At 40.3% G+C, this 16163-nt stretch overlaps 1 protein-coding gene across 2 annotated transcripts in view; it reads right to left on the reverse strand.

Annotated features, from left to right (window-relative positions):
- Nucleotides 1-6130: 6130 nt before the first annotated feature.
- The window catches only part of GCC2 (GRIP and coiled-coil domain containing 2), a 54809-nt gene continuing 44776 nt past the window's right edge, over nucleotides 6131-16163 (reverse strand). For both annotated transcript variants that reach the window (XM_026515939.4, XM_048222660.2), the window contains 2 exons: nucleotides 15587-15788; nucleotides 6131-7799 (listed from right to left, as the gene is read on the reverse strand). In XM_026515939.4, coding sequence (XP_026371724.1) covers nucleotides 7729-7799; nucleotides 15587-15788 — 273 coding nt within the window. In that variant the 3' untranslated portion in view covers nucleotides 6131-7728. The remainder of the gene's footprint in view (nucleotides 7800-15586; nucleotides 15789-16163) is intronic.

Raw genomic sequence — 16163 nt, forward strand, 5'->3', positions numbered from 1 at the left:
GAAGAAGCGGGCCCATAGCGGAGGAGCCCGATGTGGGGCTCGATCCCACAACTCCGGGATCACGCCCTGAGCCGAAGGCAGACGCCCAACTGCTGTGCCACCCAGGCGCCCCTACCCAATCATTCTTAAGCAGGATGGTTCTTAGTTTCCAAGTGTTGAGTTTCTTCCAAATTTTTCCTTGTGATTGAGTTCCAGTTTCAAAGCATTGTGGTCTCAGCAAATGTAGGGAATAATCTCAGTCTTTTGATATCAGTTGAGACCTGTTTTGTGACCCAGTATATGGTCTATTCTGGAGAAAGTTCCATGGGCATTCGAGAAGAATGAGTATTCTGTTGTTCTAGGGTGTAGTGTTCTGTATATATCTATGAGGTCCATCTGGTACAGTATGTCATTCAAAGCTCTCGTTTCTTTGTAGATTTTCTGCTTAGGTGATCTTTCTATTGCTGAGAGTGGAGTGTTGAGGTCCCCTACTATGAACGTATTATTATCTATATGTCTCTTTAGTCTGGTTAAGAGTTTGCTTCTGTATCTAGCAGCTCCCCTGTTGGGGGCATAGATATTTATAATTGTTATATCCTCTTGTTGGATACACCCTTTAAGTATAATATAGTGTCCTTCTGTATCTCTAACTACAGTTTTTAGTTTAAAATCTAATCTGTCTGATATGAGAATTGCTACCCCAGCTTTCTTTTGAGGTCCATTGGAATGAAAAATGGTTCTCCATCCCTTCACTTTCAGTCTGGATGTATCTTTAGGTTCAAAATGAGTCTCTTGTAGAAAGCATATGGATGGGTCATGTCTTTTTATCCAATCTGCAACCCTGTGGCATTTTATGGGAGCATTTAGGCCATTCACATTGAGAGTGATTATTGAGAGATATGATTTTAATGATGTCATGTTGCCTGTGACGTCTTTGTTTCTATAGATTGTAAATTTCTGTTCTGTATCACTCTTGGGGCCTTTTAACTTTTATAGAACCCTCCTTAATATTTCTTGTAGGGCTGGCTTGGTATTCCCATATTCTTTCAGTTTCTGCCAGTCTTGGAACCTCCTTGTCTCTCCATCCATTCTGAATGACAGCCTTGCTGGATAAAGGATCCTTGGCTGTATGTTCTTCTCACTTAGTGCTCTCAATATGTCTTGCCAGATTTTTCTGGCTTGCCAGGTCTCTTTAGACAGGTCTGACGTTATGCTCATGTTCCTCCCTCTGTAGGTGAGGATTCTCTTCCCCCTGGCTGCTTTCAAGATTTTATCCTTGGATCTAAGATTTGCAAATTGTACTATTATGTGACATGGTGTTGGTCTGTTCTCATTGATTTTGGGAGGGGTCCTTTCCACCTCTTGGACACAAGTGTTTGTTTCCTTCACCAGATTAGGGAGGTTCTCAGCTACAATTTGTTCAAATATCTCCTCTAGACCTCTCTCTTTCTCCACCCCTTAGGGATGCTGATGATTCTGACATTGGAAAGTTTCATTGAGTCCGTAATCTTCCGTATTCTGCATTCTTGAAATTGGAGTTTTTAAAGCCGAGTTCCCACTTTTTCCTTCTTTTCTATTATCTCATCTTCCAACTCACTAATTTGTTCTTCTGCCTCCTTTACCCTGGCCATCAGAGCATCCAGTTTAGACAGCATTTGATTCATAGCATTCTTAATTTCTGCCAGAGTGACAATTTGGTTATATCCATATCCATTAGTTCTGTGGCAGAGGCCACAGTCTCTGTTTCTTTCCTTTGTTGGGGGTTCCTCCTCCTTGTCATTCTGATGAGGAGTGGTTGTGGGGATGTACAGAGCCCAAATTATTGACCAGGATCCAAGCAAGGTGCACTTGTTTTATAGGGACCTCAGGGATGTGGGCTTCTTAATTTTCAGCCTGACTTCTGGGGCATGGGCTTGCCGTGCTGATACTCAGGCAACCCTGTTTGGGTAGATTTGCCCTGTCCCCTGGGTGGTGGGGGTGGGCACGGTGCACACCGGTTTTTCCTGGCTTTTTTTCCTCTGGCTGCTTTCCCTGGAGGCTTTCTGTGACTCTTCTGAGAGTAAAAGCAGCAGTGGCTGTATACAAGCCTCTGTCTCAGAACAGAGAGATCGCAGTCTGCTCTCCACTGAGCTCTCCTGGCCACTCTAACTCTGTTTCTGTCAGTGCTGCTAAAAACCCCACAGCGTCCTGTGTTGCACGCCCCACAGCCGATCTCCCAGTCCTCGATCCCACAGCTGGCATGTCTCTGCCCTTTGTGCTTCTAACACCGCCAACTTCCCCGGTTCCCATGCACGCTCCCAACCTCTCAGTTTCCGTCTGGTTTCGCAGCGGCTACCAGTCCGTGAGTCTGGCCCGCTCCCCAGTGCAGGAGGCTACTGCTTCCTGGCGCCCGAGCGCAGCGGCTCCCTCCCCCTTCAGTTTATCTTCTGATATCTGTGTGCAGATTCTCGGCTCGCTGCTTAGTACCTCAGTACTCAGTCCCGGAGATGTTCGTTTGTAGATATCCAGATGTATCTTCCTACCTTTCAGGCTGATTTCATGGGTGTCCAGGATGGTCTGGTAGATATCCAGTTCTATTCAGGGGACCAGCTGAAAAAGGTCCCCTTCTCCTCCGCCATCCTTTTTCTTCCTTCAGCATGTTTTAACAGTAATTCTTTTTAAACAGAGATACATTATCAAAATTAAACAAATTAAACGTATTTTCTTAGTATAAAATATTTTGTCAGTGTTCACATTTCCACTTCCAGTACCTTTTAATAAAATTTTACACTTCAGCTACATCAAATAACCCACTAGTTCCATTTTTTTTTTCTTCTTGGAGAATCCCCCTTTGGAGCTTTATTTCCTGGTTCTTCCTCTTCAAGCTCCAGGCATGCAGCATAGCAGGCATCCTGGGATCACTCTTCAGCACTCTCCTGTGTTCAATCTCCTTTCCTGGATGCTTCTTTTTTTACTTCTGTTCTCTCTCAGCCTTCTGGAGCATATTCTCTCAACAAGAAAGTCTGCATGGGAAGTCATTTTTTCCCCCTAATTCTTAAGGATCTGAAAAAGTCTATTTTCTTCCACTTAATTGAAAGTTTTTGTTTGTAGAATTTCAGGTTGCAAATCGTTTTGACTCAGATTTTTGAAGAAATTTCTCCAAGGTCTCCTGGTGTACCATGCTGCTGTTGGAGAGGTCTGATGCAATTTTCCTTCCTTTTCTGTGTATGTGACTTGCTTTTTTCTCTTTGGAAATTTTTTTCTTTTAATTTCTCAATTTTGTTTTAACATTTAGCAATTATTACATGAGAAGGTAAATATTAAATAATATAAATTTCTCTCCATGCATACCATTTAACTGCATCCAGAAAGAGATTCTCTCTCTCTCTCTCTCTCTCTCTCTCTCTCTCTCTTCTTTATTTCTGGGTTTGAACTGCATGGGTCAACTTACAAGTGGATTTTTTTAATGCAGTACAGTACTGTAAATGTATTTTCTCTTTCTTATTTTTTTAAATTATAGTTGACATAAAGTGGTACATTAGTTTCAGGTATGCAAAATAGTGATTCAACATTTCTACACATTCCACAATGTTCACCACAGTAAGTGTAGTCACCATCTCTCACTGGAAACTTTTTTTAAAAAAGATTTTTTTATTTATTTGGGGGGGAAGGGCAGAGGGAGAGTGAGAAACTTTAGTGGACTTCCATGCTGAGCACAGAGCTTGATGTGGGGCTCAATCTCATGACCCTGAGATAGCAATCTGAGCCAAACCCAAGAGTTGGGATGCTCAACTGACTGCACAACCCACGTGCCCTGTCACTGGAACCTTTTTAGGAGCGCTTTCTGTTCTACAAATTTGTATCACTATGCCTTTATTATACTGGACCTCTGATAAGCCTTCTATTTTAGACCCCTGTCTTTTAGTTTTGTAAACTTTTCTTGCAATATTTTTTTGAAAATTTCTTCCTATTTTCTTATTTTCAGAGACCAGAGACTCCTTTTAAATCCTGAGCTTCCTAGATTAGAATCTTTTTCTCTTTTTTATAGTTGCTTTTTTGTTCACTTCCTTATAATTTTTTGAACTTTAGTTTCAAGAGTTCATGCTACATTTTTATTTATTTTTATTTTTTAAAAGATTTTATTTATTTATTTGACAGAGATAGAGACAGCCAGCGAGAGAGGGAACACAAGCAGGGGGAGTGTGAGAGGAAGAAGCAGGCTCATAGCAGAGGAGCCTGATGTGGGGCTCGATCCCAGAACGCCGGGATCACGCCCTGAGCCGAAGGCAGACGCTTAACCGCTGTGCCACCCAGGCGCCCCTCATGCTACATTTTTAATTGCGTATTTTCATTAACGAGCTGATCATGTTCCATGAAATCTGGATTCAAGTCCTAGCTTGGGGCAGATTGTAAAGTTTTAAAAAATAAGAAGTGATTACTAGGGGCATGTGCAGGTAAATGTTACATTTACTTGCTGATTAATAAAATCACTCATTAAACACATTTAGTTAGTGCTATGTGCTGTGCACTGAAGGACAAAAAGGGGACAAAAAGAAATGTGAATTGGTAAACCTTGTTGCAGGCTGCGGATGTAGGAAGGTAACACTGAAAAGGGGGAATTATCATTTGAGTGCCTACTGTGCTGGGGTGATGATGTCTACCTCCTGCAGAAAGAGATGGGAGCTCAAACAGTCAAGAGCACAGCCCAAGTCAGGCAGTGGTGAAGCAGACATTCTGTCTACGTGTCAGTGTAGAGTTTCTCCTCTCACCACTGCACTATGTTCCAGACACCTGACAGTCACTCTCAAAGCACATGTGGAAGTTTACTGAGGATTCAGGGACATAGTCTGGAACCCACTGTACCTGTCTCAGGCATTAGAAGCAGAATTGAAGACCCCAGCATTCTCACCCTGTATTTGTTACCTCTGCATGACAACTTAACCTACTTTGTGCTTTCTATGTGGGCTTTCTCTGCTCCTCCTGGGCATTCCAGAGTTCCTGTCTTTTCATACCACAATTCCAGTTACACAGAGATGTGAACCTGATTCTGTGGTCCCAAATCCACATTCTTGAATCTAATCTATTTGGCTTGGGTTAGGGCTCTGTGCCTGGTTCAGTTGATTCTGTCTGTCCCTGGGTATGGCATAAGTTCCCAGGAAAAGTCAGGGGTGGAGAGGATTGTTGTCATTTTCAATTCTAGGCAGATATCTGGTGAGGTAGCCACTATGGGGGTTCTGAGTGAGCCTACCCTGAAGGGAAGCTGGAGTTGTCACCTACATTATTGAAAGTGAAATATTTATTCACCATATTCAATGTTCTAGTCACATGCATTTTTCTATTTTTTTTCAAAGTAACAGTTTGAAGGCCACAACTTGATTTTCCTCCCATGTAATCACATTTTGAATGCAGGGGGGAAATATTTTTCTACTGTATATAACTTATATGTAAATAACCATACGCTTTTTAACACTCATGGGTAAAAATGAGCTCAAAGTCACCTGCAAAATTGTATCTGGTTTTCTTTAGTGTGCATTTATTTTGAAATAGCTGATTTTCAGATACCAATCAAAATAGAATAGTCTTAGGCCAAGTTGTGACCACTACATTCCAACTTAATCATATGGTACGAGTCCTTTTTTGTGTGTCACACTATTCACATTCACCAAATTGTATCTTTATTGGAAATTGCACACTCCTCAATACTATTTATTTTCAGTGACATCACCAGCTAACGTGGGGTTTAAAAGAACACAAAATACTGCTTGCCTTTAGCAAGGCTTGGCTTTGCTAGTAAGCCGTTCAGTTACACTTCATCCAGTTTGTTTAAAGGAATGTAATTCTTGATCATACACTGTTTGGAGCATAAGCAAAGCTCACCATATACCAGAGATGCTTTACATCACAGGTGAGGTGGAACTTGCGAGGTGCCCAAAGAAAGGCTAAGTTTGGCTCCCACTTCCAGCTGGAAGGCAGATGTCAGACACAAAAGTCACCATGATCTACACATCACATACCAAAAGGTCAATCTATGTTCTCTCAGATACCTGATACTCTAGGTCCCAACTGTCTAAAGACAGTAGTAAGTAGCATGTATAATGCCAATTCATAGACTAACTCAAAAACTCCAAAGAGACAGTGTGAACAGTAAAAGAGTAGGCATAAAAATATAATATGCAGTTAAATGTATTTAATAGAAATATTAAAATATTCATTACATTTCTTCTTGCTGAAACCATGAAAGAATATCACTTTGTAATCAAAGTAATTTTTTAATCATGCAAAGGTATTTTTGTTATTACATTCGTAAGTAGAGACTATATTTCAAAACAAGTTTATACAGACTTCAAAAAGGCCTAGACTTACAGTGAAATTTATTTAAATACCATTACAGTTACATTGTATGCTGCTGGCATATGCATATTCACAGTTTATAAAGTAAAAACCCTAAACTTTTAAAGTCAGCTCTGAAATGGATGCATTTTCATTAATACATTCACTAGTTAGGTCTGTTCTACAACAGAAGGAAAGACAGATATAGGAGATATTTTGTAAAGAACAAACTCAACATGTCAGCAGCAAGTTTCAGTTAAATTAAACCAGAAACGAAACGAATGTTCCGAGTAACCTAAGTACAAAGTCAGTTCACCAGCTGAGAATGAAAATCAGAGTATAAATTGAAAGGCTTAAGGGAACTTTACAGAGCATACTGTGTGGTGATTTTTTAGCAAATAAATATTAAAAATAGAACTCTCAAATTTATGATTTAAGAACACAATTTTGATCTTGTCAATAAAATATATTCAGAGGCATCAAAGGCAGGTAACACTACAAGACCTGTGAAAATGTGACATGGACTCTAAGGTGTCTTCCTGAAGTTCCTTGGGCTGGAGAGCATATGGAATGGCATGTCTGAACCATGGGAAGCACCACTCTCATATCAGATACAATGCTGAACGACACAGTCCATGTTCTAAGAAGTTTTTATTGGGGGGATGGAAAGAATTCTCAAAACAGATTCATGGCTTGAAAGTAGATAAACTCTCTTAAGAGCCTGGAGAGACACCATGAAATCACTCCAAGGTAATGAGCCGGTCCCCTATGTTCATGTTCTGTGTCACACCAGCCAACTCTCGGGCTTCTCAAAACATAATGAGTTTTGAGATAATATATTTTAGAGAAAAAAAGAACAGTACATTTTAGTAACTAAATGTTAGTCTCAAAATTAATTGCACATATTCGCCTTATAATCCCTTAATAAACACGTCGACTTTATGAATAAAGCGTTTTCCTTCATATTCTAATTAAATTTTCTTTAACAATTTATAATAAGAACCTTTCTGCAAGTTTGCTCTTGCAATAAATAGTCTTGTAACATTATTTTCAAAACCTAAATTCCAGTTGGTACTGTACCAAAATTTAACTTTGAAATTCACAGTACTGCCCAGAAACAGGCGGGCCCTGAGGTTCCACAGAAGGAGGGAGTGACTTCATTCTTGGTGTTTCCATCTGGCAGCATGCTTGGGAGGTCACAGAGTCAAAGGGCTGTGGACACTATCAACGCTTCAGGCTGCTGTCCTTTTACTTCATACTTTTACTTCAAGCGGAGACTTTTTAAATACATATGACATATGTATGTACAAATATACGTAGGTGTGAATATATATACACACACACACTTTTGGACGAAAGAATGACAGCAATATACGGGAAACTTCTGTTTTTTTTTTTGCCAAATGGATTCTATTTGGTTGATAATGTTTTCCCATCAATCTATCGAAGTCCGGACCAACTATGCAGGTAGGATGCCCATCCAGAGGAACGGGAAGCATTTTCTTCCTCACCTTTGGGGAGTTAAAAAAGGAAAAAAAAAAATGCATTAATCTTCTCAAAACATACTTTGATGTTACAAGTCTATTCTTGAACCTTCAGTATTTGTCTTTCTTCATCAGACAATTCCAAATAAAGACCCTAGCACACCTAAGTATTATTGACAATAAGGGGAATCTGTACATTCTTTCAAAACGGAAGCCTTTACGTAACTTAGAATCTAAACCCAATAGTTGCATGGTAAACCTCAAAACTAAACCAAGACAAACCAAAAACAACTGTTTGCAATCATTTTGAAATCAGTATATCGAGGTATGACTGACAGTACAATTCATCCTCTTTAGGTGTAGCACCACCATCCCCACCTTTTTGCCTTTTCTAGAAAGTCATATAGATTGGATCACATCATGTATCTTTTGAGTGTGGTTCCGTTTACTTAGCAGGACGCATCTGAGAACTGCCCATGTTCCAGTGGGTATCCGTAGTTCATTCCTTTTTACTGCTGAGGAGGATTCCACTGTGTGGCTGTACCAGTTTGTTTTATTCATTTGCCAGTGAAAGATATCTGCACTGTTTCTAGTTTTTTCCAATTTAAAATAAAGCTGCTCTAAACACTTATGTATAGGTTTTTAATTTTAAAAAATTTAAAAAATTATTATTGAGAAATAATCTACGTGAGATTCACCCTCATTCAGTGGTTAGGTTTGTGCAGTTTTTTTTGTGTGAACATAGGCTTTCATTTCTCTTTTCATTTCCCACACCTCAGAGTGGGACTGCTGTTGTATAGTGAATATGTTTCACTTTATAAAAAATGCCAAACTTTTCTAAGGTGGTTGTATAATTTTGTATTGAGTGTTCCAGTTTCTCTTTTTATCCTTTTTATGATCAACACAAACAATCCTGTCTTAATATTCAGAAAAATTCCGGGCTTCCAAGAAAATTTCAGACAAGGCCTCCTTTACTCTTTTATCTTCTTTTTTTTTTTAATGATTTTTTTATTATGTTAGTCACCATACAGTACATCCCTGGTTTCTGATGTAAAGTTTGATGATTCATTAGTTGCGTATAACACCATGCAATACGTGCCCTCCTTACTACCCATCACCAGCCTATCCCATTCCCCCACCCCCCTCCCCTCTGAGGCCCTCAGTTTGTTTCTCATAGTCCATAGTCTCTCATGTTTCATTACCCCTTCTGATTACCCCCCTTTCTTTATCCCTTCCTTCCCCTACCGATCATCCTAGTTCTTATGTTCCATAGATGAGAGAAATCATATGATAGTTGTCTTTCTCTGCTTGACTTATTTCACTTAGCATTATCTCTTCCAGTGCCGTCCATGTTGCAGCAAATGTTGAGAACTCGTTCTTTCTGATGGCTGAGTAATATTCCATTGTATATATGGACCACATCTTCTTAATCCAGTCATCTGTTGAAGGGCATCTCGGCTCCTTCCACGATTTAGCTATTGTGGACATTGCTGCTATGAACAGTGGGGTGCATATGGCTCTTCTCTTCACTACGTCTGTATCTTTGGGGTAAATACCCAGTAGTGCAATGGCTGGATTTACTCTTTTCTTCTTACTATGATTTGTATATTAATATATATGATTTGAAAGTTTTACAACCTTAAAAAAAAGGGGAACATCTCTTCTCATTACATGTCCTTTCCCTCCTCCCCTCTCCTCCCCAGATATGACCACTATTCAGTATGCTCCCTTCCAGATGCCCTTCTGTGTTGTCAAACATACGTATGTATCACAAATGATCTCATGTGGAGAAGCATTTCCAAAATTTTACATGGGACTTCCTGTGGTTTACAAGTCATTTCATTTCTTTTTCTATTCTTTGGCTTTATCCATGTGTTAGTTATGAACTGCTGTGTAACAAATTACTGCAAACTTAGTAGCTTAAACAGTACATATTATCTCAGTTTCCATGGGTCAGGAGACCAGGTAGGGAGGGCTTAGCCAGATCCTCAGGGTCTCTCACAAGGCTGCAATGGGTCTCAGGGATGGGTCTCATCTGAAGGATTGACTGGAGAAGGATCTGCTTCCAAATGCATGTGTAAATGGCAGAATTCAGTGCCTCCAGGGCTGCTGTACCCACAGCATCACTTCCTTGCCACATGTTTTTTTTTTTTTTTGAACATTTTTATTTATTTACTTGAGAAAGAGAGAGACCATACCAGTGAGCAGGAGGGGTATTAGGAGAGGGAGAAGCAGACTCCCTGCTGAGCAGGGAACCTGATACCAGACTTGAACCTAGGACCCCAAGATCATGACCTAAGCTGAAGACAGATGTTTAACTGACTGAGGCACTCAGGCGTCCCCACATGGCCTCTTTAATAACATCAGCTTGCAAGTGGAGAAGGCAGAGAATCTGCTAATGAGATAGAAGTCACAATCTAACCTCATCGTGGAAGTGACCCCCTGTCACTTTTGCTGTATTCTACTGGTTAGAAACAAGTCACTAGGTCAGTCTAATGGCCATTCAAGGGGAGAGGGTTACATAAAGGCATGAATGCCTAAAGGGCATCGTGGTGGCAGAACATGTTTTAGAAGTCAGTCTTCCCACAGTCTGTATGGAGAGCTTCCAGAAAGCTGGAGGAAGTAATATTGTTAAGGGATGGAAAACTGGGCACTGACTCTGCTTTCTCTCATCAGAGGAAGCAGCGGCCTTGCTCCCAAGAATGATGACAGCCAGGGGCTTGCACTTCCTAAATGAAATGCAGAGACCGCTGTATGTTCATCTGGAATGAATGATGCACTCTGAGTATAAGTCTTGTGACACAACAAAAATTCAGCCATGTCTTCAGATCTTGTAGGACTCTGCCCTGTGCAGACAATGTTCCTGGCAGCTGTTCATGTCCTTAGGTAAATAAGGACCACAGAAAGGCTGAAAGGTAACTGTTCTTTTTGGTAAGGTTCTACATCCTCTGCAAACCAAATCAGACACTTACAGTGAGTAGGAGTCCGTTCTCTTCCTGTCAGTCTGGAGATGACCAAAAAAGCTTGACGGTCTTTGCCTTTTCTCTCTCTCTTTTTTTTTTTTTGAGGTAAAATTGGCATATAACCTTATATTAGCTTCAGGTCTTTTTCTTCTTGGTTTACTTCTACAGAGTATTAGACTTTGGTAATGTTGTACAGTAAGTAAGAATACACACTCTGTAAATTATAACCTACTTGAGCAGCAAAGTTGAGATTCCAGTCTTGAAAAGAGAAGCACTATATGACTGACTGACTTAGGGAGTGAACCCGGCCTTCCTCAAGTTGTGCCTCAAGAAGAAAAATGTAATCTGTGAACAGTGGTGAAATTTAACATGCAGGAAGCGGGGTGAGTTAACATGTGCACTGCACCCAGAGCAGCAATCTACACTTGTCAGCAGTGTCTTCTTCACATTATTTGTTTCGAGTCTAATGCAACACTTTGCATTTTTTTTTTGCCTTATGTAGAGATGCCACAGGCAGCTTTGAGCAGCTCAGGACACTTGCCTGGGGTGTGAGCTGGGTCCTTAAAGAGTGTTTGTTACAGGGAGTTCGACACCACTTGCCAGAGTTGGATAACCTAAGCTAATGTCCTTTATCCCCTAAGCTAATGTTTCTCAAATATTTGTGACCCAGACCCACAGAAAAACATTTTATATCAGGAGCTGATACAGACAGATACCAACATCCACCCATATACCCAGATAATTTCAGGAAACAATTCTTATTCTTACAAGATTCAATGTATTCTGATGTTTGTTTCATTCTCTCAATTAAAAAAAATATTCTGGATGTGATTCACGACATTAATTTCAGCATCCATTAGTGATTAGCAACCCAAATGAAAAATACTGGTATAAACTCTATACAAAATCAGACTCTGTAAACACTGCTTCAAAGGAGATGAAGGAGCCAAGAGGTACTTGTGTTTTTTGCTCTTATGGTCCCATTCCTTTCAGTGCCAGGAAGAGCAGCCCTCAGACCCTCTCTTCTGGCACCCCAGACATGTATAACATGGTCTGTTGTCCTTAAGGCCTTGGTAAAGAAATGTCCGTGGTCTGGCTGGGGAGGCTCAGGACCATCTGCAGCATGGTGACAAGTTTCCTGTGCATAACATTCCTTCTTGCATCTCAGACCCTTCACTTAGGTTTTACTTATACATAAAGTACATTGCCTGGCATCTCCAATGGAGGCAAAATTCTTAAAGTTTCTATCACAAAAGATCTTGAAAAATATTTCTTCAAGGTTGACAGTTATTTCTTATAGCATGCTAAAGACAGTACTTCACCAAGGCTGCTGAGAAGTCCACTGTGAGCCTATCACTCCTTTAAAGGTAATGAGGCAACGGGTCTTCTTTTGAGACTTTTCTCTGTCCTTTTTGGGGGGCAGTTTCATTTTTATGTGAAGAAGTAGACACATCCTTTTATTTATTCTACTTGAAATTGTATTGAGATTTTTCAAATGTGTAGATGGATGTCCTTCAGCAGCTCTGAAAATTTTCATTCTCTTCAAATACTGTCTCTACCTCATTCTTTCCTCTCCTCTCCTTCTAGAACTTCAATTATTAAATATATGTTAGTTGTCTTCATTCTATCCTCTATGTCTATTACCCACTCTTTCGTTTTCTTCTTCCATTGTTTTGTTTCTCTCTGAATTCTAAATAATTCCTTCTGACCTACCTTTCAGTTCAATAATTCTTGCTTAAGCCATATCTCTATCTGCTGCCAGACCATAACCATTTTTAATTCAATTTTTGTAATTTTTCTTTTGTTGGCTCACATAAATAAGAGATAAGAAGTGAATAACTTTTTGAAGGTACACTAGTTTAAGTTTAATAATGGGGGGGGGGGTGTCTTCCTATATGTTTATAGGACTTAGCAAAAAACCTGTCTTAGAGTTCTGGGTTTCTAATGAACTTCTTATATGTCCCCTATGGGATGATTAATAACATCTGTGTTACTAGAACACTTAGGTTAGGTTATTAGGTTAGTCTGTTTGAGATTTGTTTTTTTTAAAGATTTTATTTATTTATTTGACAGAGTGAGACAGCGAGAGAGAGAACACAAGCAGTGGGAATGGGAGAGGGAGAAGCAGGCTTCCTGCTGAGCAGGGAGCCTGATGTGGGGCTCGATCCCAGGACCCTGGTATCATGACCTGAGCCAAAGGCAGACGCTTAATGACTGAGGCACCCAGGTGCCTGTTTGAGATCTTTTAATCAACGTATCTTCAACTTACAGGAGCCACCTGAGTGTTAGTAACATCTATATTACATTAAACATGCTGGGCTTTTAGAAGAAATATTAGATATGCTTAATATTTTGAGATCATATCATTGAAGTATATTTTAATTTAAAAATACACATATCCTTCCTAAAGTCCTGGTTAATTTTACAATGAAAAAAATAGTTTTAGCTTCAGTAGAATAAACAAAAAGTAATACAAAAAGCAAATTTGTGATTCAGAATAACTACATTACCAAAAAATGTACATGATGTATTCTTATTTTGGATCTTGTGACAAATACACTACTGTGGCTAAGGTAATGTACCCTACAATTAGCAGACCTGAGATCACTATCAGTATTGAGAACCTTCCTTCCTCATTATTACAAAGATGTATTGTAAGAAAACAATTTCAAAGAAACAATTAGTACTACATATAAAGTATTTCTGAAAAACCAAACCAAACCAAAACCAAAACAAAAAACTACCACCAAATCATCAGTCCTCTAGATCAGGGGTTCTTAAGGTATGGTCACCAGACCAAGTCCCCAGAGCACCAGTATCACCTGGGAACTTGTTAAAAGTGCAAACTCTTGGGTCCTACCCTAAATTTACTGAATCAGAAACTTGGGAGGGGGTGGCCAGCAATCTGAGTTTTATCCTCTCACCAGATGATTTTGACACCTGCTACATTTTGAGGACCACTCTCCAATGTTACTAAAGATTTTATTTATTTATTTGACACAGAGACAGCAGGTGAGAGAGAGACAAGCAGGGGGAGTGGGAGAGGAAGAACCAGGCTCCCAGGAGAGGAGCCCGATGTGGGGCTCGATCCCAGAACGCCGGGATCACGCCCTGAGCCGAAGGCAGACGCCCAACGACTGAGCCACCCAGGCGTCCCCAGTGTTACTAGTTTAGTCAGGATTTTAGGATGTTAAAGAGCACCAACATGGGGTGCCTGGGTGGCTCAGCTGGTTAAGCGTCTGACATCGGTTAGGTTATGATCTCAGGGCCCTGGGAATGACTTCTGCTTGTCCCTTTCCCTCTGCCCCACCCTGTGCTCCTGTGTGTGCATTCTTCCTCTCTCTCCCAAATAAATGAAGTCTTAAAAAAAAAAATGCCAACATGATGAAATAAACCAGTCAAAAGCGGGACAACAAGACCCTTTGGGCCTACTGATGTGATGTCTCAGAAAGTACACAACACTACCTATGAGGGATTTTTATCTCCCACCCTGTCCAATTACACCTGGATCTAATCAGAGAGCTTACTTCCTATTTATAGGCAACAATGGAACAACTTAAATGCTATCTCAAAGTACCAAATCTAGAACTGAGCTTCTGTAGGACAAATGACCAGTTTCTTCAACTAATAATTGACGTATTACAAAAAGGAACATGGAAATGCTACAGATAACAAAAACAAAACAGAGCTTAAGGGTCATCAACCAAATGCAATGTGTGAGCCCTATTAGGATGCTGTACAAAGACATCTGCAATAATGGGAACACTGGGCATGAAGTGGGTGTAGATGGCAGAGGAATCTGATACACAGTGAAGCGTTTGCTGGGGAAATCATATGATGTGTGGGATCTGCTTTAAAATCTCTAGCCCTGGGGTGCCTGAGTGGCCCAGTCGGTTAAGTGTCTGCCTTAGGCTCAGGTCATGATCCCAGGGTCCTGGGATCGAGCTCCACCTCAGGCTCCCTGCTCAGTGGGGAGTCTGCTTCTTCTTCTCCCTCGGCCTGCCGCTCCCCCTGCTTGTGCTTTCTCTCCGTCAAATAAATAAATAAAATCTTTAAAGAAAAAAACCTCTAGCTCTGCTCTTCCCCCGTCAAAAGAAATCTGACCATGAAAACTGTTAAAGATGAGTGAGAGCTACAAGGGACATGACAGCATTCTGCCTGTATGCTTGAAAAGGTCACTAATAAAAACATTTTAAACTAACAAAAATGAAACCATGATCCTTAAGATGCAGTTTGAAATCAGGTAACTACAGCAGTTGTATGCAAACCATTTTAAAGGAGTTTATGAAATCACAGTGTTAAATCTATTTGCCACAAAAATCTAAGCTCCAAATACAGGACAGCTTTAAAATTGCATCTGCCTTGAGAAATGGGACTGTCGGGTATGATATGGACCAACTGTTGTGCCATATGACTCTGCTGCCTCTAGACTATTTGGCGGGGGGGGGTGGGGGGTGGGGGAGGGGTGAAGGTGGTGGGGGAGTAGAAAAGAATAAGCTAATAACATGTTAAAAAATTATGATATAAAATAAACCGCATTCTTTGATAGAATTCAATGCTAGAACTACATGTCTAATTTTCAAAGATCTAACTAAAGATTGTATTGTATTTTGCTGCATCTTAAAATTATATTATGTATGAAAACTGCCCTAAAGTGTTAAAACGTTAGCTTTTCAAATCTAGTCAAAGGTTACACATATGATAAAACTCACCCAAATGAACAAAATTTAAATGTTTTAAGTCACAGTGTCACAATAAAGACTGTAAGCACACACACACACAGTCTCAACCGCAAGGCCAACATTTAGTGTAAGTTATGCAACAGGAGTTTTAATACTTTCCTTCACCTACCTTGAGCAATTGCAGCCAGTTTTCCCTTTTCTTCCGGGCTGAGCTGCAACATTGTATCTATAACAGGAAGGAGTCTCTCTTTCTCACTACCTGGTTTCAGGAAAATGAACTGTAGCAAGACATTCTTCAAGTATTCCAGGTTAGCTACAGACTTTTCTCGTTCCTGATTTCTTTCCAATCTTCTTATTTCACTTTTGAGGAGCTGATGTTGGAGAAATGAGTTAAAAATGAGTTTTAGGAGCTTCAGGTTAAACATGGCAGACTGAACACAGGCACTCTTCTTCTCTTCCCCCCTGAAATGCCCCCCAAAATGACTATAAAGGAGAGATTAGGAGAGAAGAAAAAAAATAGATGAGAAATATTAAAAAATTCCTACAAGATGGGAAGCAGATACAGTGGAAGAGACTCAGCCCAGTGGCTCACCAAGTACTACTGACAAGACGACAGAACGGATCCCACAGAAACACCAAGGAGCTCCTGCCTCCGTGTACAGAGGAGCACGGGAAACTGGGGGTCGAAACTGAGGAAAGATGTCAAGTCTACATAGGTTGGTACCATGATGCTCCCTTCACCTCCT

The sequence above is a fragment of the Ursus arctos genome, unplaced genomic scaffold, assembly GCF_023065955.2.
Source record: "Ursus arctos isolate Adak ecotype North America unplaced genomic scaffold, UrsArc2.0 scaffold_8, whole genome shotgun sequence".
NCBI classification, from domain to species: Eukaryota; Metazoa; Chordata; class Mammalia; order Carnivora; family Ursidae; genus Ursus; species Ursus arctos.